A 26,486-nucleotide genomic window follows, 5' to 3' on the forward strand; every position below is an offset into this window, starting at 1 on the left:
AGGGACCTCAAAGGATCATCTAGTCCAATCCCCCTGCTGGAGCAGGAACACCCAGATGAGGCTACACAGGAAGGCGAATTAATCCTCTCTAGGCAAATGACCCTTCACACTTTGAAGTCTGCAAATGCACAGCTTATCCCAGATATAGAGACCAAACCGCTTCACCACCTGATGGCTCTTCACATACATAAAATGGATGTAGTTATGCACCATCGCTAATTCCTAAAGTCTGTTGAGACCTGCTGGTGGATAGAGGAAGATGTTAGTGTTTTCCATCTGCATAGAGCAACTTCTCGAAGGTACAAAAGGTTTGAAAAATGCACTACATCATATTCCTGTTGTGAAATGTGAGGAAAAAAAAAAAAAAGGGCAAAAAGAAATAGTCCCTCCTAAAATGGCTGGTTCTGGTTTTGAACTTGTGTATACTGCGAAGGAAAAGGCACTGCTGATGTTCAGCAAGTGAACATCTGCAATTTCAATCCCATGTGGCATAGACTAAGGCTGTAGGACTTGTTGCTGTGATCTTTTCTGCTTCTTCTTTTTAACAGTGCATGTAGCACAGGACTTGGTTCTTTGCCCTTTGTGGGACTTGGAGACTTTCCATGGTTTAATGTGAAAAAGGGCTGTTGCTGAGGGAGCGTACTCATCCAGCTCGCTTTGAAGATGTGGCAGCAGAGTGAGTGTGTGTTTATCTCCTCCAAGGATGTGTCCCACAGCTGCTGGATGCCTTCGCTTTCACGGATTTCCCCGCCTCACAACAGTTTGCGATTACACACACCCAATTAGGGCCATCCCTGACACACACCCTGCAGGCAGCATGGGCAGCATCAAAAGGAATCACTTCGTACCAGTTGAAGGCTGAGAGGTTGGCTGTGCTTCAGTGCTTATTCAGAGCAGAGTCCAGATAAAGTGCACCATCACAGACTAATACTTTTTTTAGAAATGTAAATATGTCCTTTAAAGAAACGTAATTTTCTTTTGAACCACAGCATCATTGCATCTCTGTATGATTACACTGCAGGCAGAGATAAGGCTGCCTGACTTGTGTGTATTTCTATAGCTGGTAAAATGGTTTCATTTTATAAGTAACTTGCACTGTAGTCTTCCTGTGGGATTATTTCTATATGATTGTAATGTTTAGATGATTAAGCTTCTGATATGTATTCTCAATTTTACTTAGTTTAAGCAAATGTTTTGTTTTGGTAAAGAGTCACAATATCTTGGAAGACCCAAAGTTTCTGTTAGTGTGCAGCATGGTAACTTGTCAGTATGACTTCATTATTGGCATAATCCCAAAGTTATACTGAAAATGTATTTTTCTGTCCACGGTCCAGTCAGATTAGGGTGCAGATAAGCATCTGCATATATGCAGTTAGTGTCACAGGATCTATTTATCAGATTCAAAGGAGGAATGAAGAGGAGGCAGAATCTAGTGTAGCAGAGGATATTTTTTTAATCTATCAATCACCTGAGAAGGTAAAAAAAGAAAAAAAAGCTATCGGCATACCAATGATTTTTGCAAGGGGAAAGGATTAGGACAGCACACAAGAATCCGTTTTTAAATTTATCTAGTGAAGCATCCCATAATCGCCCTCTCATACAACTGTGAGAACAGTAACTGTGAAAAATGTAATTAAACGCAAGAAGTAAATACATTTTGAAGAAATACAAACCCAAAGTCAAAGCTTGCCATGGGCCATCGCCAGGTCCCCCCACTAGCCAGCCCGCAGAGCCTGGGCGCCTTTTGTCTCCACGTCCTTTCCCACAACTGCCCTTTGACTCTCACAGTGGCTCTCAAACAAACCATGTATCTGCTCCCTGCTGATTTCAGAAGCGATACAAAAAGACCCCTCTCCCCTGACTGCTGATCCATCTAACTGTAATTAATATTAATGCATGAAACCTGCCAGCAAGGAGTTTAATTGAGGAAAAAAAAAAAAAAAAGAAAAGAAAAAGAAGTATTTACTTAGACTAGTCTTGGCAGCTGTGGATATTGTTTCCTTTACTCTCGTTTTTCATTTAACCTTAATTAGTTAATTAATGTAACCTTACAAATTATTAGCAATTGTAATTTATTAATAAAACCACCACAATCTGATGATCACTCCTCAGCCAAGCCTAGGGCTTGAGCCCAGTAGCTGTCACTGGGATTAAACACTTCAGGAAAATAAAAATTACACAAGCAATTAGGTGTGTAATGAATCAGAGGATTGTTTGTGCTGCATATGGCATGCTACCTTCCTTAGGGGACACCTGTGCTGAACACCATAGCAAACAGTGCTGATCTCAGGCAAAGAGGAGATGTTTCACGCTGAAGCCTGTCTGGATGCCCAAGGCCACCTCAATGCCAAGGCTTAATGGTGTCACGTTGCTCATGTGCATGTAGGGACTAAGCTCTCTATACCCTCAAAGCACATGGTTGCCCTCCTGGGAACGGTGCCCTGGTCTCCATAATCACCCAGAGCATGTCCTGGCTTTGTCAGTGTGGGTGCTAGCCTTGCCACCAGCATGTTAATGGTGAAAAAGACTGAGTGATTGATGGTCTGCCTGGAGATTTCCTGACCCAATGCGAGCACCTGAGGTAGGTGTAGGTGCGTTGCCTCAGTGCAGGAGGTGGTGTCCCCTCATGACTAATGGTAAAAAAGTGTATTCGTGCTCTAAAAAGCAGAGGAAGTACCTGAGGTTTAGGATTCTATAATTTCTAAGGCAAGAAGTCGGTGAACGCAGAGCCAACCTGGCATTGGCGAGCATCCCTAAACACCACAGGCATCGATGATAACTAAATCTGAGTGTAGAACAGTAAAATATGATGGATAAAGGAAGCTAGCACAGAAACAAAAAGTTGGTGAAATGGTATCTTGACAATGGACTCTATCTGTGGAGATTATTACAGACTCTCTTTGTGATAATAATTTGCTGCAGTAGCAAACAAGCACCTACTTCACTGTAAAATGAGACATATGTCTCCTAACTGGCGTGGGGTGCGTGGAGCAGTGCCTGCTGCAGGGATGCTAGAAAGTGATCATAAACATGTTGTGGCCAAAGGAATCAGTGTAAAGGTATTTAGTGTGTCATGTAAAAAGGTGACCTTTTGTGCTTATACAAGGTCTTTTACCAGCGAACAACATCAAACAAAGCTAAGGATGTTGTACTAATCTGTTCCTTGCAGCCTATCAGCTGTGATATCCATACAGCAACATCTGTTACTGGGGAAGATGTAAAGGGACCTACTGCAGAACTAAAGTGAAATAAAATTACATTGTCCCTAGAAAGTAATTTCAAATGAAAACCACTGGTCTGTAATTACGAACATGTTACATATTTGGTCCAAAGCAATTCTGTTTATCCAAAGTACGTATATACTAAAAAATGCAGGACAGGTAATCTTTTTACATTAGTGCTTATGTTGCTTATTTGTCACAGTGAATTTTCAAGTAATTTCATGCTGGGGGTTCACTGAGAGTAAAATTATTAGAAGCTCATGGAAATGTCAAGCAGAACTGTCAGGTTTAACCATATGAATGGTCACTGCAATAACCAGAGACTTTGGCAAGGGGAAATACTCCTCTTTAAGGGACAGTGTTGGATATGCAGAAACAAGTTTGTCTCTGTTTGAAGGACCACTCATCCTCTCTCCTAGTTTTGAATAAAGGGTTCCCGATGATTCTAAGGCATTGTATGGGCATTAGGGCTCCTGATTACTTTGACTGAGGTGCCTGCACCTTTTCGAAGCTACTACCTCATCAGCTATGGGGAAAGTTTCTGGAAAATTAAGCTATGTCCATCCTTTTCCTATAGACAACTGAATTTTTGGTCCACAGTAAGAGCAATTAACATGGAGACCTCATTTTTTACTTCAGGTCTTGGTCTTTCTAGAGGATTCATGCCTCTCACAAACGTTGCCTTGTTCTTTTGGGAATGAAGACGTTGCTGAATGTGCATAAACCAGGGGGCTCTTGCCCATTGACACCCAAGGTGCATGCACACAGCACCCTCAGTGAAAAGCCAAGGAACTGAAGGCATGATTTTCAGAGGGCTGAGTATGTCTTCCTTTCACCTTGTCCCTGCCTTTTATTGATTCCACTCGGAGCAGCAGATACTTGGCATTCCTGAATTTGCATTGCTGCATTTGCAGAAGTGTCTAAGCACTTTGCCTATGCAGAAACTGCCAACTGCAAATCTGCTGGCTCTTGCCAGTTATAGTTTAGGTCTGTGCCAAACGGGCACATTTTCTGGATGAGCTAACTCAAAATATAGTGGTGACATACGCAGTAGCAGTTTTACTTAGGGCCATGTTAGCAGCTTTGCTCCCTGCCATGTTTTGTGGTGAATCCATCTTATGCAATGGAAGATGGTGATATTAATAAGCGCCTTGGGGATTTCCTAGTTTGAGAGCTACTCAGTTATGCTGCATCATCCCTGCTCCTCTGGAGGCTCTTGAAGTCTGGCATTCAGCAGTGATGCTGCTGAGAAAAAGTGGCATATAGCTATTTTGGGGACTTCAAACTGTGGAGAGGCTAGAAGTAACCTGGAGAGAAGGCACCATTTCTCGTCCATTGCATGGTAGGGCATGTGCTCATTATCTGCAGGAGTCGTCCACTTAACACTGCTACTATTATTAGTGGTACAGTTCTTAAATGATTACTTTTGAGGGAATAAGAAAGAAGTCATTATCTTGTGTTGACACAAAATTATTGCAAAAATGGAGTTTGCCTTTTCCTACTGTGATCTCAGTCCTCTCTGCCTGACATTTCTTGGGTCTTCTTCTCACCTCCCTGTTTCTGTGTGGTTCTCTCCCTGATGCTGTCGAGACTTCCCTGCATCAGAGCAGCACATCAAAACAGAGATGAGCCCTTGTGATGTGACAGCACGTTTAATTTTCTTGCTGTTTAGCACAAGTTGCTGTGGCATTGAACTTCATGTGGTTGGAAAGTAACTAACTCCAAACCTCGGGCAGGTTTCCTTGCTTATTTGATCTGGGGCTTTGTTCTGCAGGTCCTGTGTGACAGACATGTGCGAGTGCCCGGTCCATAAAAACTGCTACTGCGAGTCATTCCTGGCATACGCGCGAGCCTGTCAGAGGGAAGGGCTGAAAGTCCAGTGGGTACCGGAGCAGAACTGTGCAGGTAAGCATTTTGGGACTGCTTCTTTGTAAGCCAGTGCATAGACTAATAGGCTACCATCCTTTTACTGATGGAGAAGGATCAAAAATGAACCATCTAGAAAGGACTGAGATTGCGCCAACAGCAAAGTGGCATTCACAGTTCTGGAGAAACACCTTACCAGGAAAGATTTTCAAGAATCAAGTATTAGAAATGTTTATTTTGCTGCAAAACTTCTCACCTCTAATGCCACTCATCTTTATGTACTTCCAGAAAGAAGTCCATGCCTTTTTCTTTCAGGATACGTAAAGAGTTGCTTAGCAGCAATGTTTAAAATCCCTTGACCTCTGGTTCTGCAGTACGTTCAAAAAGGGGAAAAGAGAGAATGTATTTAATGGGAATATTAAAATGCAAACCTGCAATAATGTTGGTACTTGGACCAGATTCCCCTGTGATTAGGACTGCATTAATTGCAAGTAATTGTGAGTAATTGTTTCCATGAGAAGTGGTGGCCTGTGGTCATGGGCACTTGAAGTAAAATGCAATATTGCAGATGAATATTTCCCCTGATGATGATCTCATTAATTTAGGACATTCTATAATGGCATTGCTTTGCCTGGAAACGCATTCAGATTTATGTAAAGCAATTGACAGCAGTTAGAAAAAAAAAGAGAGAAGGATACTCAGTGCTGGTCAAAGAGCTATTACTCTGTGGTCCATTTTGGTGACTGTGAGTAGTTCAGGGTCTACTCTCTCAACTTCAATTTCCTTTTATGTTGAAGGAAAGATAGTAAGGATGGGTGAGTGACAGAGCAAATTGCACTTGATTGACTGTTCCCAAAAGGCTCATTTTTTTTTCTTACGAAGGAACAGAACAATCCAAACAGGGTGTCACTAAGTGAAAGCTCTATTCAAGGATGTGGTCTCAGCACTAATAATGTATGTAATTTTAATCTATTGATCTGGTAGCAGATCCGTGCAGAACCTGAAACAAGCATCCTGACTTTTTTTTTTTTTTAACTAAAGCTCTTCAGACTAAGACCTCACTGTGGCAGGTGCTGTAAAAAGAATAACAACTCCAGTCCTTGCCTTAAGGAGTTTATACAAGTGTTGACATATCACAACTTAACTAACTGAGGCTTCTTTTCACAATTTTTTCTGGCATTTTATCAAAGACAAAAAAAGTTTCTAAGGTAAAAGCAGTCCTTGAGAGAACATTATGAAATAATTTAAACACACATCTTTCATTAAAGCTAATGAAAGAAGTGTTTAAATCTACCTGAATTTTTAAATCTCAAAGCAGACTTCTAGAGGGAAAAGGGAAATCTTGTTAAGCAGAAAATATCGATAAGCTGTATATGGTCAAGTACCCTCAAAACACTTAGTTAAGCATCCAACATCAAAGAAGTGGCACCATCTTCTACAGTAAATCATACAATATTCATCAAACTGCATCTACTGTACTCCATATTTTACCAGTGGCCAGATAAGATTTTAATGTTTAACTGACTTTTTTTCTCTCTGAAAGTTGTAGTTACGATTATTGTGTCCTAATTATGGATAAAAGTTCCTGGATATGAAACCATATACCCATAATAAAACTTTGGCATTCTGTGACTTTCATTTCCTGCTTGACATTTCAGAGCTGGTTGGATACTTGGAAGAGCTGTGTTCTGATGAAAATGGAGTATACTTATTAGTAAAGTCAGGTTTTAATTATTCTTTTGTGCGTTATAAAACCAGATCTTGTGTGGTTGCCAGTTGCTCTACCCTGACTGCTGTACGCTTAGCTCTTTTTTATAATCTTCAGAAAGCCTGTGTTGTCTGGAGGGCCAGCTGAACAGGATGCTCAGGAGGCTGAATTACATGTCCTATTCCCTCCACGCTCTTCCTCCTTCCCCAGTACAGCAGCGTATCCTCCTCTAAGTCCTCTGTGAAATACTCCTGCTCAAGGCTTGCTGTTCTTTGAGGCTGGCTCAGTAAGGGGAATGTCAGCTGTCATTTAACCAGAGCAGTGAAGAGAAGAAGCTAGTGAGTAAGGAAAATGGTTAGGGTAGGAAAGGGTTGGTGATATCCACACAGGACCTGAGAGGGTTTGGAAAGGAATATGGGTTTCCATGGGAAGTAGTGGGGAGCGAGACCTGTCAGGCTGGGCATAGGAAGAAATACGATGTGTGATAGAGAAGAAAAGAAAGAAAAAAGCAAAACCAAAACCACAGAAGAGCCAGCATTAGGGGAATAAGAAATAAGAGAGTGATACATGTGAGAGGGAAAAGAAAGGATACAAATGGAAGGAAGAGGTTTGAAAAGGAAAGGGGATAGAAAAAAAATATTTTTTTTTTAGCACAATAAAGGCTAAACAAGCAGTTTATAAAGTGCAATTAAATAAACTGAAGTGGTGATAGGCCTTGGGCCATGGTAATGTAACATTGAATTTCTGAGGGCACTGAGAGAAAGAAGAATCAAGGATGGCAGATGGCAGTAACTCTGCCATGGGCATGACTACACCAGCAAGAAGAAAGAGCAGGTATGGACCATAATAAAATGCAAAGTGCACGTGCTGTCACTGATGTGCTGACACGCACCAACAACCTCATAAAAACTGAACAATTTTTCCTATATGATTGGTTGAACTAGAGGAGAATGAGTGTATATCTGATTTTGACTCTTCTCTCCGGGGTCTCCTCTTCTCTGTTGTGAAATTTTCTGTGCAAATTCACTCTTTTTCCCTGCTATATGTTGTTTTCCTTTAATCGTTTTGTTCCATGTGAATGTGTATCAGAAGGCTATTCTGAATTTTCAGCGGAAACTCATTAAAACGCAAAGTTGAAAAGATAACACAAGTAGAAGGTCAGTGCCCAGATCTATTGCCTTCTACTCTGTTAGCAGGAGATGTTATGAATTGCAAGCACCATGAGTGACATTCAGATTGAAAATCCTAAAACACCTCAAAAGCCCAAACTGTGCAACACGAACAAAAGCAGGGTGATTCATCAATGCACACATACTAGCTCAGAAATTTCTGTGGAATCAGATTTACCAGATATCATACATCAAGGGAATCCTTCAGCAGTTCCATGTTAGGTATTTTGGCTTTTGTGTTGGGGAACAAGAATTCCTCTTAAATAATTATGGCCATGTCTACAAAGGCAGGCACAGACAGATACAAGCCTCCTCTGTGAAACTGCCAAACTGGATGGAATAAACCAGCTCTGGTCTGAAAACTGTATAGCCTTATTAGGCAGGGTTTATTAGCTCAGGCACAGTGCTGTATTTATGTGACTATATGGCTTCTGGACTGGAGCTGGCTATCACCCCACCAGCTCAGAAAGTGGTCTGAGGGAGCTCACATCTGTCATGCCAAACACATGTTCAAGAAGAAGAGTGGAAAAATCCTGTTGGGACTGGTAAAGTTGCAAAATGCAGTATTATTAGCAACTTTTGTACTTTGGCTTGTGGGGGGGTTTTTTGGCTTTTTTTTTTTTTCATTTTTGTTTGGGGTTTTTTTGTGTGGGGTTTGTTTGTTTGTTTGTTGTTTGTTTGCGGTTTTTTTGCTAGTGCACTAAGGAAGTTATTACTAACAGAGCTCAGTTCTTCAAGAGAGGAATTTGCCTTGAAAGACGGGTGCAAAGGCATCACTTCTGTTTTCCATGTTTACATGGTACTGATTCATTTCAGCAGTCCCTGCTGAATGTCTTTATTTTTATTTTTTAAACTGTTGATGAAGTGGAATGTTCTGGATCAATCACACCACATGTTAGCAACTGAAGCACTCAGCAATAAAAGCCATCCAGGGAACTTAAGCAGCAGCCATTGTACTTTTCTGATTTTTCCCTTGACAGCAAGTTAATAATACCATTGTAGACTGCCTATAGCAAAAAATAAAGTCATCGTATCTTCTACATGGCATCATCTGAAGGAGAAGGAGGTGTTTTGACATACCACATCCATGTGTGGTAGAGCATAGCTGGGGAGTACTTACAGATACCATGTACCACAGCTGCCAAGGGCACGTTGTAATGTAATATATTCTCATTTGTTCTGGGGCAGGGATGAGGAAGTGGAAAGGAGACCTTGGCCAACTTTCCTCAAACCCAGCGGTTGAGGCACCAAACAGAGCTCAGGTGGAATGAATGAGCCGGCTATTACTGCAGTAAAGCTTTGTGGAATTAAATCTGTGCAGCCTAAAAACTGAAGCTCACAGACCTTTCTATATGGAAACTGCATGTACTGGAGCCTGATGTTTCAGTTTGTTGTTGGTCAGTCTTTTGAAGGGAAACTCATTTTCAGAGAGGAGGGACAAAAGCTTCTAGTAAACAGCCTCCTTGAGGTAATTCATGTTGTGTGTGGACAATCACTATCCATCTTTGAACATCTTGGTCTACTTTTCTTAGATAGTTAATACATAGTTTGCAATGCTCCTGGGAGCTCTGCACGGTTTTGTTTCCTCTCTTATAGAGATTCGGTCTCTATTCTTAACACACTACATAAGTGCAGAGTTTGTTGTGAATCTAATATCTTATTGTATGTTCAATATTGTTTGCATGTTTTTCCCACCTTCTAAATTTCCTGTTTCATTTAAATTTCAATTTAGTTATTCGTTTTCTTTGTTTCTTCTTTAATGTTCATGAAAGTTATCATGCAAAGCAACACAAAAAGGTAAAGCTGGAAAAATGTTCTCAAAAGATGTATGCCCACAAGCAGAACAAGCCTATCTCGAACATGGCTGAAAGATGTTTTTTCCAACCTATTCTAAAATTATGTTCAATAAAAGATGTTTCATAGAGCTTTTAGGTAGCTTGCTCCAGTGCTTTCCCATGCTTAAAGCTAGAAAGCATTTTTTTCCCCCCTAATATCTACTTAATATCTGATACCTAGCTAATATTCCGCTGTTGATTCTCTGTAACTCCAGGGTCATTTTCTGCTGTATTTTTTACAATTTTTTGTTTGCTTATTTTATATCTGTGTCCTGAGAACCTTGTATGCATTCTTGCCAGAATTCCTTCTTCAGGCTGCTTTTCATATATGTGTAAATGCTATAAAATGCATAAGAAGTAAAACTTGCAAGAAGTTGATGCTGCTTTGAATGTCACTTTGTTACTGGTGAAGAGGAATCCCTTAAATTTATGATGCTTTAGCACGAAAACTTCCATTCTCTGTGATACACTCTTATATGTATTTAATCAATTTATTTCTGCCTATTTTCTCTTTATGAATAATAGCAGTACTGTATTTGCACTCTAAGGCAAATCTTCAAAACAAACCAGCATTTTTCTGTCCATAACATAACTGTTCTTTAAAACTCTGGACCTGCAATCTTTCTCAAAATGGGAGAAACCTTCTTAATGCAATCACCTCTCTGTAAATAGCAAAAGATGATTGTGGATGATTGAGGGTCCCTTACCATCTATAAACTATTTTATCAGTACTTGTGTTTGCCATCAGCACAGCCGTTAGAAAGAATAACAGGCTTTCGTTCGTTATCGAACCATGTATTATTCCCCATACTAAAAAGGCAGGATATAAAATGTTAAGAGTTTCAATATTGATCGGGAGGAGGCATAGTGCTTTTAGCTGAGCCTTCAGTGGTCTCTTGTGTTGGAAATGCATTGAACTGTCAACTACATAAATCAATGAATAGATACTGGAATCATTAAGTACAAGAATCTTCATTCTCAGTGATCCCTTGGTAAAATAGCATAAAGCATGGAAATAATTGATTTTTTAAAAATTATTTGGTTTAGAAATGGTGCTGGTGAATTATCAGCATTGTTTTGATTTGCTGCAATATGCCATATTGAAACTATAATCATAGGTATAGAAAGTTGTACATGGTGAATGAGTCTCCTTTGTCTTATTCTTTGTGTAGGAGTGCAACTCATAATAACTGTCTGTCCTTGTAAATGTTTCAGGAATCTTTGATAAAAGGCACTGTAACAAATAAATAAACAATGTTAAGCCTTAAATATAAAGCATAGGTCTGCTTATAGATGGAAACCTTGCCAAAGCTTTATATACGGTCAGCTGTGTTAAAATTCTCAAAAAGTTCAAGACTGCTAGGAACTTGACACCTTTTTGATTAGGAATTTTGCTACCTTTATATTTGTGATGTTGCATTTAATATAGTAGAATCTCTTTACAAGTAATTTTTTCCTCTAGATGATCCTCATACCAAAACATGGGGTTTTTTATACATTTGCAGTAGAAACCAAGCAAACAGATACATAACTTCCCCTATGAGACTCTGTGTAATATGCATATTTTGTTCCTTTTAACTGCCTTTCAGCAACCCAGTGTAAACACGGTGCAGTTTATGATACCTGTGGTCCAGGATGTGTGAAAACATGTGACAACTGGAATGAGATTGGCCCGTGCAACAAGCCCTGCGTTGCAGGGTGCCACTGTCCGGCAAATTTAGTTCTTCACAAAGGAAGATGCATCAAGCCAGTCCTGTGCCCACAGCGATGACACAAGTTCTCTTTCCATGGACACTAATGCGGGTGGTCACTGACCCCTTCGACGCTCACAGCCAGTGAAGGACTCCAGCTGTTTGCGTGCAGATTCTGCAAAGTACGCATCTACTCACAGAGTGTAAATATGCTCCTGTGTGTGTGTTTATGTGTGTTTATGTAAACACGCATGGCACCTAGAAAGATATATAAATGTATACTGTGTGTATGTCGATACACATCTGTACACAAGTGCCCTAAACGTAAGTACAACCCGTATATTTATATATATGTCCACACACACGAATATACATCATTTCTATATATCATAGAAGGATGAATTATTATATGTATATTTTTTGCTATAAAGTTTATGTATTATTATTTCTAGGACCCTGATCTGTAAGTCATTGTATAAATAAACCAGGTGTTTTTAATATAATATAGTGGCATGAAAAGATTGGATGACTTTGCCATTGCATAAGTTTGTCGTTTCCAAGGGAACTTTTCTAGGGCCATAGCACTGCCAGACTGGATTACTTTCAGCACAGAACCTGGATTCAGAGCTGTACAGGAAACACATTTCTCTGGAGAGGGAGGATTTATCTAGGAATATTTCATGAGTACCTTAGTGCTGCATAGTGATTGGTGACAGCGCTTAATCAGGCAGAGAAAGCTGAGGATCGGCTTTTATGCTTCGCTGAAATAACTGTGCAAAAGTATTTCCAAAGCTGGTTGGCCAGCTGCCATCAGAGAGATATTTCTTTCTGGAACAGCACTAAAGAGTCAAGGGCCAGATTTTCAAAAGTGTTCAGCACCCAGCAGCTCACTTTAAAAATTTGACCACTTCCCATTTCATATCCTAATGCCCCGTCTCTGTTGTTGTGTTTGGCAGTAGCTGTGAATACACAATAAGGAGCTTGAAGAAAATATTCATGTACATATTAACTCCTTTAACATGTTTGAAACTGCTGGATTTATTTCATATTTTCCCCAAATATTATGCAGAAAGCAAATCCCACAGTGAATTGGAGTGTTTGATTTCAGTGTGCCTTAAAATATGAAATAATGTTGGGTTTAGTAACTCATTTAATGTATCAGCATGGTTTAGAAGAAAGACAAATTCACCCCACCAAAAAACAGTAGAGAATGTCAAATGCTAACTGGAGAACTGCAATTTATTTCCTTACTGGTCTTCTGCCTGAGGTTTATGAACATGTAGGCTCTGTGAAGTTTGCATGACTTTTGAAGTTTCCCAGGGGAGAAGCAATAATATGGGATTTCATTAGAAACTGTTAAAAAAGCCATACAACTTTCTCAAGCCTGAAGGAGGGAGGGGTATTTTCTTCCACTGGAAAACCTCATGTAGAGCATGATGGAACAGTCTCTGGAGATGACAGAAATCTTTGGGCATCTGATTTAGGTTTATAATGAGGTAATATCCTCCCACATAGCTACTTCCATTATGCCTTGCATTGAAATTGCACATTGTAATGCTTTGAACAATCTTCTCCTTTAATTCTTCATTCTCCAGGAAGTTTTGCAGGGTCTGAGTTTACAGTGAGTGAGTGGGCGCAACACATTTGGGTTATACAACCTGTCTGCTATCCTGTCCTGGAGGAAGATGCTGAGTGAGCCTGATTAGCTTAGGGACCACACTATCCAAAATGCTGCACCACCACGGTGTTAAAAAGAGCTGGGTAAATAATGCCAGGAGCATTCCATGGACATTTACCCAAATCTTAAATAAACTCATCTTGATCTTTGTATGTCCCTTTTGCATTCGTTTTCTCAGAACAATCAAATAATTTGGTTTTACTGGCAGAAGGGATTTCAAAGCTGCATGCAGAAGTGCACTGGGAAGCAGAATTGCTAATGTGCAGATCCCACCAGGGCAGGAAACTAGAAGAGCTTTAAGTGGCTCATGTGATAATTGAATGGTGAAGCCGAAACTTCGACCAATTGCAATTGGTGCAAGGAGTTGAAATATAAAATGACAGTCATTAAGATAATTTAAAGCATCAGTTAGACCAAAGTACATTTTAGCCTGTGGGCTTTTGATACTGAGATACAGGGTCTAAACCATTAAAAAGGTTATTTGCCTAGCTCTGGTTTAGGATAGATTTTCATTATTGATAGATTTGCATTACTTACTGCTCAGTGTTTCCAAAATAAAAACACAGGCAAAGCGAATTGCATACATGAATGGTATATAGAACCATCCTTCCCTTTTCTTCTCTTGACAAAGGTGAGTGAAAGGTGAAGGGAGAGCCCTGCAGCTCCCTCAGTCCACTGATCGCATTCAAGCAATGCTTAATTGATGCCAGGTGAAGAGGTGACTCAGTCTATCTGTAGATGAACACTATTTCTAAATCTTAAAATCATTCCATTTGAAACTTGACCTATGGGTCATCTCGAAATGAGGATTCATTCCTCTGCTTAGCTTTTCCACATCTGCCTAATTAAGGGTAGTCCCCTGCTTTTTTGCTTTAATGATGTAGACTGAGGAAAAGAGGAAAATGGTTTTACCTCTAAGCTGTCTGATTGTGCCCTTATGGTTCTGCAGAGCTTTTTCCTCCAAACTCCGTAGTTTTCAAGGCAACAATAAATGCTATCTGCTCAGTTCACATGTACAGTCTAAGGTAAAGGAGTTCTGCTTTTCTAGAAATTACGCCCAAGTTTCAACTTGGCACAGGTTTTATATCTGTATCTGTAGTTACCCTGTGCCCAACCAAGCTATTCAGACCAGGTCAGTCCCAGCTGGGGCTGTCTCACTCCCCTCTCCTGTTTGCCTCTCTTCTTCCAGTCTATTCAAAAGTTGAAAGTCTAGCCCAATAACATCAATAACAGCATTACTGCTGGCCTCATAGAGTTTGGGTTGCAGCCCATTTTTCTCCTTAGTGCAGCATTCCTTCTAATTCTGCTGTCTTGGCTCATGAAATACTACCCCTAGGATGGTAGGGCTCATGAAATATTACCACTAGGATGCTAAAGATGGAAACTTCCTGCATATCACCGGAGATTTATTTTTGAGAAAAGTCACCGATAATCCCATTTTAGGATGCTAAACGTGTTTAGTATGCTATAACGTGTTTTTAATAATAGCATAAGTCTGATAATCCATATGGTCTATTCACCATGCAAAACTGACGGTTGTGTAAGTTTTGGTCTTGATTATGCTTATGTCAATCTGTGCATATAACTTTGGGCCAATTTGTAAGGTGAAATATGTTTGAAGGAGCAGAGGTTCCAACCAAAGTATGATCCAAAAGGGAAGTCTGAGAAACAGCTCTACAATCCAATGGGTGGAATAAAGGAAAGACTTGGATCAATAGCTTCACCATTAACCTGCAATGTGTTCCCTGGCAAGTCATTCAATATCCTGCACTTCAGTGGGGAAATGAGGCTCTGGGTTTATGCATATTTTTTACGTTTACGGATAGAAAATGTTCTAAAATGCCATGCGTCACCAGGGAAATGTCAGCTGGTATTTTGCAGATCTACTTAGGTCTGCTTTGCATCAGGCTGTCCCATATCTCACATGTCACCATCGCTTCAAAGTCAGCTTTTAGTTGGCATATGTGGAGGTCAAATACGTTTACTTCCTCTTCATTTACTTTCAATTGTGTCTATTTCGGTCATATATATTGAGTTTTATAAGCCATGGAGACAAGCCATAACCAAGTAGAGCAATCTGAGTTGTAGCCCAGGACTCCGTAGGTACTTCCACATCTTCCAAGAACACCTTTCTTCTATAGAGTAAGGTATGCACTTGGAGCAAAAAAGCAAAAGATTCTTAATATCCTACCCAAATGTGACCCCATCCTTACAACATTTCCAGTAGATAACCTAAAAGAAGTTCTTCTCATCAGAGGCTTTTCTGCTTTTTTTGAACACAGGATTCAAATATACTTGGATAGTGCTTGGCTTCCCAATGAAAGAACCTGGCATCTACAATAGCTGGACTGATCTTGAGTGACTGTACAAGGGTACACTTTTTTTTTGCCTTCATCAAAAGTGGACAAGGTTATATCAGAGCTAACGGATATGAGAATAACAGCCCGTGCATTTGCAGCTGGAGAGGCTGGAAAGAGAGGCGGTCAACAGCATTTAGCAATGAAGCGGTGAGATGTTTCAGGTGTTTCAAGAACAGTCCCAACTAAGGAGGCACTATGCCAAGGTCTCAGTGTTTGACAAACAGGACCTTTACATTACATAATGCTGATCAAATCCTTGTTCTGCTGTCCCTGATTTTACCATTTTAGAAAGCCCTGCAGTGAGAGAAATGTTTCTGCTTCCTTACAGAAACATTTCTGGTCTATGACTGCAAATTTTTCAGGCCTAGCTGTGCTGCCATTAGAGAATTCATTCTCTGTGTAAAGGTGTTTGCAATATATATATTTCTAGTGCAATAATCACCATGACACCTGAGCACCAAACACAGTCTAAACGAACAAAATAAGGTTCTCCTGTGAAAATGAGGTAGTTCTTGATCCCTCAGATGGCCCATAGTGCTGTGTTTGAATGAAGATGGGACAATAATGTGAGGAAATGAAGAGGCAGGGTAGCAGAATAAGGGTAAGAGGCAAATGAGAAATGAGAAAGTAGTAATAAGATTTTTTTTCTATGCGGATATAGTCCATCTAAATGGTAAGAACTAAACTGAAAGTGTTCTCTGACAAAGGCAAAGTACACCCATACCCCCTGAGCAAAAAAAAAAGTCCCACCCATCACCCAAATAAATCCAAGCCAACCACAGTGGAATTGTATGTTGAGATCTGAATAGAACAGGTGTATATTGGTAGGTATATAAATCCATAATTAAAATACGTGTATGAGCTTCCATTCTTACTTTTCTCACAACCCTTAAATCACAGCTGAAGAAGTCACCAAACTTAAGGAAAGGGATCTTATTTGCTGGGCTGGGACGTGTCAAACATCTGCAGAATTTGGTTCTTGTGCTTCCACTAGCACAACAAACCTGTTTTGGTGTCTTCCAGGATATGTGTTTTAATTTTCCAGTATACAACGGTCAGAACAAAGGCTACAAATGCACTTCTATAACTAGTGTTGTTCCTGACTTCGAGATAAAATTGCAAATTCTGCTTCCTACTAAGAAGGCACAAGTTTTCTTGTTTACAACACTTTTACCAGGTAACAACGTCGCTCAGCATCAAGCAGCAGCTTAGAAACTCTAAGCAACGTTAAATATGACTTGTAGCATTTACTATTTGCATTACTTTATCCTTTTCATTGCAAGCTGTGAGTTAATGCTAGCCCTGCATGCAGGAGGAAGTTGGCTCTAACCGAGTGCGTATGTGTGGTTGGAGAGAGGTGGCATTGTATAATTACCATTATTATTGATAGCACTTTGTATTTCCCTCAGTGATGCTTATACCTGGGCATCAATATAATTTGGTTTTGCACATGCAAGTGAAACGATGGGAATGTAGGAATTTCCTGCCCAGACAGACCCACATCTTTTTTTTTCTTATCCAATGGTGGTAAAATGCTTTGAAGAGCGGTATATAAGCCGCATAATGGACAGCTATGCAACAACCTGTTCGATTTAGCCTTATACTCTGGCAGTAAGTGGTTGGTACTTTAATGACCCAATCGTTCAAAGCACTTAACTATGTGCTCAAACTTTGAATAACCTCGTTGGCTTCACTCAGGCAACATGCATGCTGACTTCTAACCACATGCTTAAATGGTTTGCTGGGTCAGGGCCAGAGAGTTCGGCATCTGGCAGGATCAAGTATTAAACCTCATAGCATGGTATTTCTTATTTCTTCATGATTTCTATACATAGATCTATTTTATGATCATGCTGCTATCTACTGCTAGAACATCATAGAAGCCAAGGCTTTTTGAAGCCTTTTTTTAAAGACTTTAGAAGATTGGAGATTTTTTTTGTATTGATTTTCAATGTCAACATAATAATACCTTACATTGCATTTTCATTTCCTACCCTATTTTATTTCTTGTTGTTGTTAAAAGAAAGGGACATACTGGACTTGATTTTTTCTTTTGCACTGGTAAAAGCAGGGAGCAATTTCAGTGAGTTCACTGTTACTATATACTCATTTTAAACTGGTTTGAGATCATACTAGCACCATCCTGGCTTTATAGGTGTGCAAGTAATCCACAATCCTGGTGTGGCTACTCTCAATAGGCTTCTAATTATTTCTGATTGCCTCTAGCTATAGTTCAACATAAATCTCTGATAACACTATATTAGAATAAAAACATCTGCAGCCCAAATCAGTATAAAAATTTGCTACAGGAGATCACAGTTTATAAATGAAAACAGGGGAAGTAATTTACTTAACTTACTTTCACAAAAACTTTGATAAAGAGTATTAATAAGGAAAAGGAAGAGTGACTATAGAAACTGATGAAGAAACTGATGAAGAAATTCTGAAACTAAAGAGGGTTTTTTTTAATATTTAGTTTAAGTATTCAACTTCTTAAAGAGTATGGTTGAGTGGCATTGGAACCCATAGCAAAAACTTTATTGGATTCTACAGAATATGGATCAAACCCCAGAAGTGGATATATACCGATGCAGTTCTACAGTTAAAATTGCACTGTGTCTTGAAAGGAGTGAAATAAATGAGCAGAGTTTGGAGGAAATTGTTAAATTATTTCTCCCATCTTATGCACCTGAATGTTTGCTAGTTTGAGGTATAAATATGCAGATGTTTAAACCCCACCATGTCTGATGTACAGCCCATACTTTCTTCACGTTGGTGAGCATCAAGATCAACTCTAGAGGAACCCATAGAATAACACTTGTTTCAAAAGACAAGATGTGCTTTTTTTTTTTTTAATTTCTTGTTCAGTATAATTAACTGTTAGCCTGCAAATGATCGAGGGGAAGAGAAGCTGCAGGAAAAATTACAGTGCGTATGACATATATTAGATGTTTGAAACCATTAGTGTATGGATGGCTTACTCGAAATATTTTATATGCAATTCGTGGAGAATGCTCTGTAGTGTCAAGAGCATCACTCCAGAATGTTTACATTTTAACGTTTAGAACTGCTTTGCTTACTCATGCTAAATTTTTATCAGATTTCACCTGAGATTCATTCATGTAAATAAGAAATCTATTTAAAATTTTACTAAATTTCTGTCTTCTGTCAGTTTATACCTTTGTTGAATTTAAAATTATTATGTAGTTCAATGTATCTTACGGAACTGCAAAACTGTGCAGTAACTTTGACATGGCTTGTCTTTGAGTGTCTATACAGTTTCTGCGAGAATATTGTACTAATATAATTTTGTAAAGGTAGGACTGTGATGAGTATGTTTGTAAAGACATTATTTATTCCCTTATAAACTTAATATTTATTATCTTTATGCAGATACATATTGATGCCTGATTATTTCATAGCTATCAGTGAAAACTGCTGTTCTGATTTGCAAGGTCTGACTCAGAAAAGCAATGTCTCCCACACAATGATTGATTCTGTGTTCTCCTAAGAACTGATGTTAAACACTGTTATTTCTTGGGAGGGAAGAGAGGAGTCGCACAAACTGCGTTCCTTCACATTTACCTGTGATTTGGGAGCTGGAATTTTGGGATTCTTTATTCAGCTGGTGACTTGTTTATGTGTTAGCGCTTGGCCAAGTTGCTTCACTACTATTTGCCTTAGTTTTCCTGCTGGTGGAACAGAAATTACAATGCTTTGCAAAAATCACAGAAACTTTAGGAACAATGAATTTGTGAGAAATCCACTGATCTGTGTTTGGGCAAGGCTCCTGTTAATGTCTGTTGGGCTCCAGATCAGGCCTCACAATTGCCAAATGTTTTTATGTTTTTGCAAAGAGGAACCTGCCCCACTTCAGAAATGGTAAGTAGATCATGAACCCAAAGGGCCAGGGCTGAGAGCAGGCCTTACTCTGCACAGAACCGAGAAGAAGACCTTCTTTAGTGGATTTCTTCCTCCTGGAGCGAGACGAGGAGAGCACAGAAGGTGAGATTCAGCACTTGGCTTTATATTCATAGAACTGCTGGTGCTGCATGCTTTGTAGCTGTGGGATTCCTTGCTTGGTCTATACTAAGTATATTGATGTGAAGTCCCCAGTGACAGGCTACTTCAGTATGATGAGACACTGAATGTTTGTTTTGGGGAGGGCAGGTTCGTCTCGTCACTGGGATGTGAGGGCAATGCAGAGGTGGCAAAGTTTGTAGTTCAAAGGCTGGGTGACCTGGCCCTGCATGTTATCATACCAGGTGGCTACTTACACGGTCATATGTAATTTTTACCCCTAATTACCACTTGGTGGTGATGGTTACTCTGTATTATTCTTCCTACCCATTTCGGATGCAGCCTCTTCACCAAGAATGCTGCAATATTGATTTTCCTCCCAAGCGGTGTGCAGTTACAGACTTTATCCTCAGTTCTCTCTTGCCAGACTTCACTTGGCCCTTTAAGCTCAAAAATAGTCAACATTTTGTCTGCCCAACATAAGGGCTTTACAGACTGACCTTTTTCAGACCACTAGGACTGTTCATGAGGGCAGAGTAGAGGTCCCATGAGCACCTCTTGCAGCTACAAGTGCTCTGACGCCCAGTGTCTGGGACATGGTATTAAAGATGTCCAGCTTTACATAGGAAACCCCCAGAAAAGACCAGGCTACAATCCACAGCTTCAGGATAGAAGCCTAGACCCCTGAAATGCCACCCCTTGCTGCCCCTGCCTCACCCACTGCCCCCTCCAACACGGGGTTTATGGGTCTTGCCAATGACAGCCTCCAACCTACGAGGTTCACCTTCACTGCTGGGTAAATCCAGCTGGGCAATAAACGCCCTGAGGTTGAAGCAGAGGTATGAAATGAGGAACTCTGTTAAGGCATGATGGGCAGATGCGCTGCAAGGACAGTGAGGAAGGGCACAGGAGGACAGGAGAAGAGGACAAGGAGCTCCAGCAGAAGACCTCTGAGGTCCAGGCTCCTCCACTTCTCCTGTCTTGTTCATTTGGGCAGCCCATGCCTTGCACATCACAGCAGCCATCCCTCCCTCCCTGCTTCTGAGTGTGCCGTTCTGAAGCTGGACAGCTTCTGACACTCGTTTTTCTCATTAAAATGCTCAAAGAGAAAAATCTTTAAGAAAAGGATGGAAGAACAGCCTTTCATGGAGGCTGAGAAAACAGTCTGGTGGCTGTTTTTCATTTAAACAATCTCTAGGTTTATTTATGCCTTTCAGGCTGTTCGCATAATTCAGTCTAATAATTGGAATACTTTTCTTCATCACTTACAGTTCACCATCAATAGAATTGTGATGTTTGGGAGTATTGGTAATAATTGTTCTGCTAATTAGACCATATTGAAAAGCTAACAATCTCCATTTAGGATTCTGAAACGATGCATAGCTTCTGTTTTTATCATTGTGTCCTGTGGTTACCACACATTAAATTTGCCCTTGAAAGACAATGCTTGTCTTCAGTTGTATTCATCCTTTTTTATTTAGTACATCTGGAAATCAGGCTCAACGTCGCTATTATTTCCCCACCTACTTCCACTGTCCTGTTCTAGGACATGGTGTTTTGTAACGCAGTTTCTCCCCCAAGTGTCTGCTAGCCTGTGGTCTAAATGTAACTGTACACAGATAGATAATGCAACTGGTGGACTATATAAATGCAGCTTTAACTGAGCTGAAATAATGTATTTGATAGCAGACAGAATTAAAATAATTTTAATTCTATTTAAAAGACGGAAAGAGAACAGCAATTTTGGTTGCTATTTTCTGAGTGTACAGCAGATGTTGCTTAACAAATATGCTTTACAACCAATGTCTGAAAACAGCAAAGCCTGGCAATTTGGATTTTAATCATGCTTCCTGGTCTTTTCTAATTGAAAAAACAGCAATTTGGATGGAAGGCCTCCAACAGGATTGACTTCAACATACACAATGTGCACAATCTCTGAAGGATGAGGATGCAACAGTTCTTCGAAAACAGCCTCTTGTGTGCTATAAGGAACTATAGATTTGGAAAGGAATTAGGCATTAGCAGGACTGTTTCTCTCTTTGTTGTTGCCCTTTCCCTCTAGCCTCATCACAGTTTACTTAACTAATGGGAAAGATCCAAGGTCCCAAGTACTGTTTTCCACATGGACAAAAGAATATGAAGAAAATGACGTGATGAGACCTAGTCTGATGTTCCTGAACTCCCTCTCGTGTACCTTTCAGTCAAACAAGTATGGTTTGTTGTTGTTGCTGTGTTGTTGTTGATTTTGTTTGTGTGTGGTTTGTTTTGTTTTGTTTTGTTCTGTTTTTTCTGCTGGCACCAACAGATGAGCCTGTGCTGTGGCTCTGGGCAACCCTTTCCTGGTGTGGGTGGGACCTGTCTCAGGACTAAACCAGAACTTGTGTCACTGTTTCCCCTCTTGGTATCTTATTAGCAAGATAAGAAAGGTGCTGTGACTCCGAGGTGCTATTTACATTCTGCAGTGTCAAAACCTCAAAATTTATCTCTAATAAGGCAGCTATCATTAAACAGAAGCATAAGCTACTGTGAGCCAAAGGAATAATATGAAGGGGTGCAATGAGTCAGAAAGCTAAAGAGAATTTACTGACACGCTTCGTAAAGTTTTAACTAAGGTTTACTCTTTTTGAGATCTGTTTTTTTCCAAAAAACACAATTTCTTTTTATGTAAAAGTGCATTTTTTCCCATTACTGATGAAAGGGCTCAGAGTGAACATCTCAGAGAGGGAAATTCCTCCTGCACAAACATTGATAAGGTATGAACAGCAGGAAGCAAACATTTACACCAGTCTTCAGTAGTGGTGTATCAACCCCAACCTTGTTGGATCTCTTCTTAACCCTGAAGGGTACCTGGCTGCAGACTGTAAGCTGTAGCAACAGCCATGCAAAACCCATTGAGAAAAACTTTCATGCACACATAATTGGCCCAAAATCTCTGAAGTTGCGCTGATGTTAAAGAACGGAGCATTTTTAGATGCTCTGCTTGCCTGCAAAATAGCCAGTCATGCCACAGTGCTGCCCCAGTTTCTCTAACTTAGGGTCAAAACCTGATTCTCTATTGGAACTGAGACAATTAACCACCCGTGGAATGGGATAAGGAACCCATACATCTTATGGGCAGCTGTGGGGGATGCAGTCCTCATCCTTGCCTGTAGCAGTTTTAAAGGCAAGCTAGCCCAACACAGCTGCAGGCCTAGTTCTGGTGTTAAGACTCCTTTAAGGGCCTGAACGCATGAACTGGACACTTTTCCATCACATCTGCATAGGGATGCACATGGTGACCCGCCAGTTGGATTTGGATACAGAAGTCTCACATCTGTAGCAGATTTACTCGGATTCAAAAACAGAGTGATTTCAAATACGGGCCTGATCAGATTCACTTTAAAAATACATGGTGCCATGAGATGTCATGAATCATACCTACCTATTCAGACAGGGAAAAAAAACATCAGCTTTGCTGATTAAACCAAGCCAGAGCCCAGGCTTTAGAGCAAAGGTAAGCTGTCCATTAATGACTCAAAGCCTCCGAGACCTGAGTGGAAAAGCTGCCACCCATTCAGCAAAGAGACTGAAGATCTACCAGGACCTCACATGTGCAAACTGTGTGAAGAGGTCCCTGTTCTGGAGCTGGAGGGAATGAGAATGCACTTCTCTGGCATAGGATAGCATGACTGTTTATGGATAGTGGGAAATGATGTGAATTTATCTGAGGTGTAGCCAAACAGAAATGGCCAAATTCTCCTGAAACCATTATAACAATAGACAATTAAAGGACCCTCTGTTTAATGATCCTAAGTACATTTTGAGGAGTGAGCAATTACAGCCAAGATCATTCAGAGCCTGTGTGCAACTGAGTGTCTGTTTAATCATCATCTGCAGCTCTTGGCCCAGCTTCTCCCTTTGTTTAAATTTCTATTCTCTACAGACCGCTGCGAGCAGATCACAGTGCTGCTGAGGCAATAATCAATACTGCTCTCATTTTAACTCGCCTGCCACTGAGAAAGCCAAGTTCAATCTTGAAGTTTTTGAAAACAAAGTTGGGCAACAGGCCGTGCTAAATTGCAACTTCGTTACAATTATAAAGTCACAGGAAAAAGATTAATTGATATATTAATCTGTCACAAATGCATCAACTCCCTTTTCATCAGCCTCATTTTACAGAGTACTGGGCAAACGCCAAAGCAGACTGCAAAAAAATCTTTTACAGGCTGCAGTAAGGAAGTGTGATTTACCCAGGCTTGCAAAGGATGTGTTTTCCAGCATGAAGTCATATCAGCCCAAGTGTGTGCACACATGTGTGTTGCGTGTGTGTATGCAGGTGTGATGGGAGAAGGCACAGAAAAAGCAGAATCGCTATGACTGTATCACACAATGCAGAATGCATTGTCCATTTTAACGGCGAAGGCGATTTCTTCTTTCCTCCCCAAATCAGAATATCCCTTTCTGTTATGGCGAATGACAGTGTTTCTCTACCTTGGGTCATGCCAAGGTAACCAGGGGAGTCACACCGACAGCTGAGGTCCTCCTGCCTACTTCTATCCCTACCACAGTCAGTAACATCTTATTGTGAGCTGAACAGAAATGTAGATCTGGTTCACCACAGACCTGCTTCAAGGGCTGGTTAAGACTAAAATAACATTAGAAGAAATAGAAACAGAGCAAATCCCTGCTGAAGCGAAGAAATTTTATTGCTGTATCTACCAGTAGCTGATCAGAACTTGCGCTCTAAAATTTCATATTTAGGAAATTTCAAAGCTGCCATCAATCTCAAGGGAGGTGTATTCAATGCCACAGTTTCCAGTGAAAAAAAAATGAAAAAATTGAAATGAAACCAAGCTAGGCTGCAGTGTCACTTCTAGCCTAAAACTTGTCCCCATAGCCAGGGAAAGGTATGGTCAGACACTGTGAGAGGGGAAGCTGCTTGGCTGCAGGTGAAATTTAGAAAGAAGGTATAAAAGGGGTTGGTGCTGCCGCTATCACCATACAAAGCAGTTTGTTTTCAGTTTCTTCTAACAGAACCACTTCTTCCTGCTGTGGGGATGCTTCTCCCCCAGCCTGTCCTCAGGGCTAAAATTTGTCATCTCCCTTTATTATTGCAGTCTGCTTTGCTGCAATCTTCATCAGGGCGTGCAGAACAATTACAGGGCTCATCTTCACCTGCTGGTCTGAAAACACAACCAGTCTCTCCCATCTTGCTTCTCATTCCTCTGCTGTGTTGAGCTCAACCATTTTATTTGAAGGCCCTGGCAAGAAGTTCATAGAATCATAGAATCATTTTTGGTTGGAAGAGACCCTCAAGATCATCGAGTCTAACCATAACATAGCTCTGGCACTAAACCATGTCTCTAAGAACCTTGTCTAGATGCCTTTTAAACACCTCCAGGGATGGTGTTTAAACTCAACCACTTCCCTGGGCAGCCTGTTCCAATGCCTGACAACCCTTTCCGTGAAGATTTTTTTCCTAATATCCAATCTAAACCTCCTCTGGTGCAACTTGAGGCCATTTCCTCTCATCCTATCACTTGCTACTTGGGAGAAGAGACCAACAGCCTCCACGCTACAACCTCCTTTCAGGTAGTTGCAGACAGCGATCAGGTCTCCCCTCAGCCTCCTTTTCTCCAGGCTGAACAGCCCCAGTTCCCTCAGCTGCTCCTCATAAGATTTGAGCTCCAAACCCCCCACCAGCTTCGTTACCAAGTTACCAACACCTGCTTTACCTAAATTTTCAGCTGCAGTGAATCTTTTAAAAGTTCTGTTTATGTTGAATAAACCTCAGTCTTCTCGCTTGATCAATATGGTTTTATTTTCCTATCTATTCAGAGGCTTTGATGTCTGCTTTCCCAGCTGTCTCTGCAGGTTTCTGCTGCTGGTAAGGTTTGAAATTTGGGGGCTGAGCGGACACCTCAAGGTGGAGAAGACTGAGCCTCTTTCTCAACAGATGATGCACTGGCAATTTTAGTTTTGGAGTGTTTTGACCTGCAGTTGTAAATCTACCAGCTACAGCACATGTTCATTTTCTTTTGGCTCGGGGTCACTGCGAATATATACCGTGATGTGAGTTGCTGAATGTTTCTTCTCCTTAAGGGGGAAAAGAACAGGTTGCATTATGGAGATGGTCAAATTTTGTGTCAGTTCTTCCGTAGAGATAGAGGGATGTTACAGCGTTTCAGCCTGACTGATTTTATTTTCAGCCAAAAGCCTCCAGCAAAGAGGGCTTCTATGCACAGTAAAATGGCTCAAGTGGAAGCAAAAAATGTTGTCCAGAATGAACTGGTTACCATGTATGCATTTATTTTTATTCATTTTTTTTTTATTTTAGCAAATGCAAATGCATAAAGATAGTGTCAGGGGATTTTGTTAAGATGGCTTTTCTAAACCATGTTCTGGTAATGATTTCTTACTGCTTTGCTAAGAGCTTGTCAGTGGTAGCTTGCTAAACTTTGCTGTAGTCAGTGATCTTGGTCTTTCAAGTCTTGGCTGACTTACCATTGTAAACAAAGCATTCCTTATAAATTGTTCCTGTTTGATATAAAGCTGTTGGAATATATACAGCTGGTGTGTACATATGTAGTACACAGGAAAACATAACAACTGTTTCCTGGAAATACTAGAGCACCTAAGTATTGAACAGCTCATCACTGTTACAAGAACATAAGAAATTCACGATCTGGAATTACAGTTTATTTTATTTGCGATTAGCAAAGAAGGACCCAGTATGGCCTATTTAGCTTAGTGCTGAATAAATTTTCATTTTGGATTAATCTCTCTGGGAACAGTTTTTTTAATTCTCTCTAACATCTGTGATTTGCATTAATATATGCAAAGCATTGTAACAGCATGCTCCTTCCAAAAGCAGATCTCTTCAAAATTAAATGCTCCATTTTGATAAAGTGAATTACCGTTTTAAAAAAATCCCTAAACATGAAACTTTTTTTTAACCC

At 40.3% G+C, this 26,486-nt stretch overlaps 1 protein-coding gene across 1 annotated transcript in view; it reads left to right on the top strand.

Annotated features, from left to right (window-relative positions):
• The window catches only part of BMPER (BMP binding endothelial regulator), a 147,039-nt gene extending 135,103 nt beyond the window's left edge, over positions 1-11,936 (top strand). The window contains exons 14-15 of the mRNA XM_065629282.1: positions 4,996-5,126; positions 11,389-11,936. Of these exons, the coding sequence (XP_065485354.1) occupies positions 4,996-5,126; positions 11,389-11,570 (313 nt within the window). The 3' untranslated portion in view covers positions 11,571-11,936. The remainder of the gene's footprint in view (positions 1-4,995; positions 5,127-11,388) is intronic.
• The last annotated feature ends 14,550 nt before the right edge of the window (positions 11,937-26,486 follow it).

This window comes from Caloenas nicobarica, chromosome 2 (assembly GCF_036013445.1).
Source record: "Caloenas nicobarica isolate bCalNic1 chromosome 2, bCalNic1.hap1, whole genome shotgun sequence".
NCBI lineage: Eukaryota > Metazoa > Chordata > Aves > Columbiformes > Columbidae > Caloenas > Caloenas nicobarica.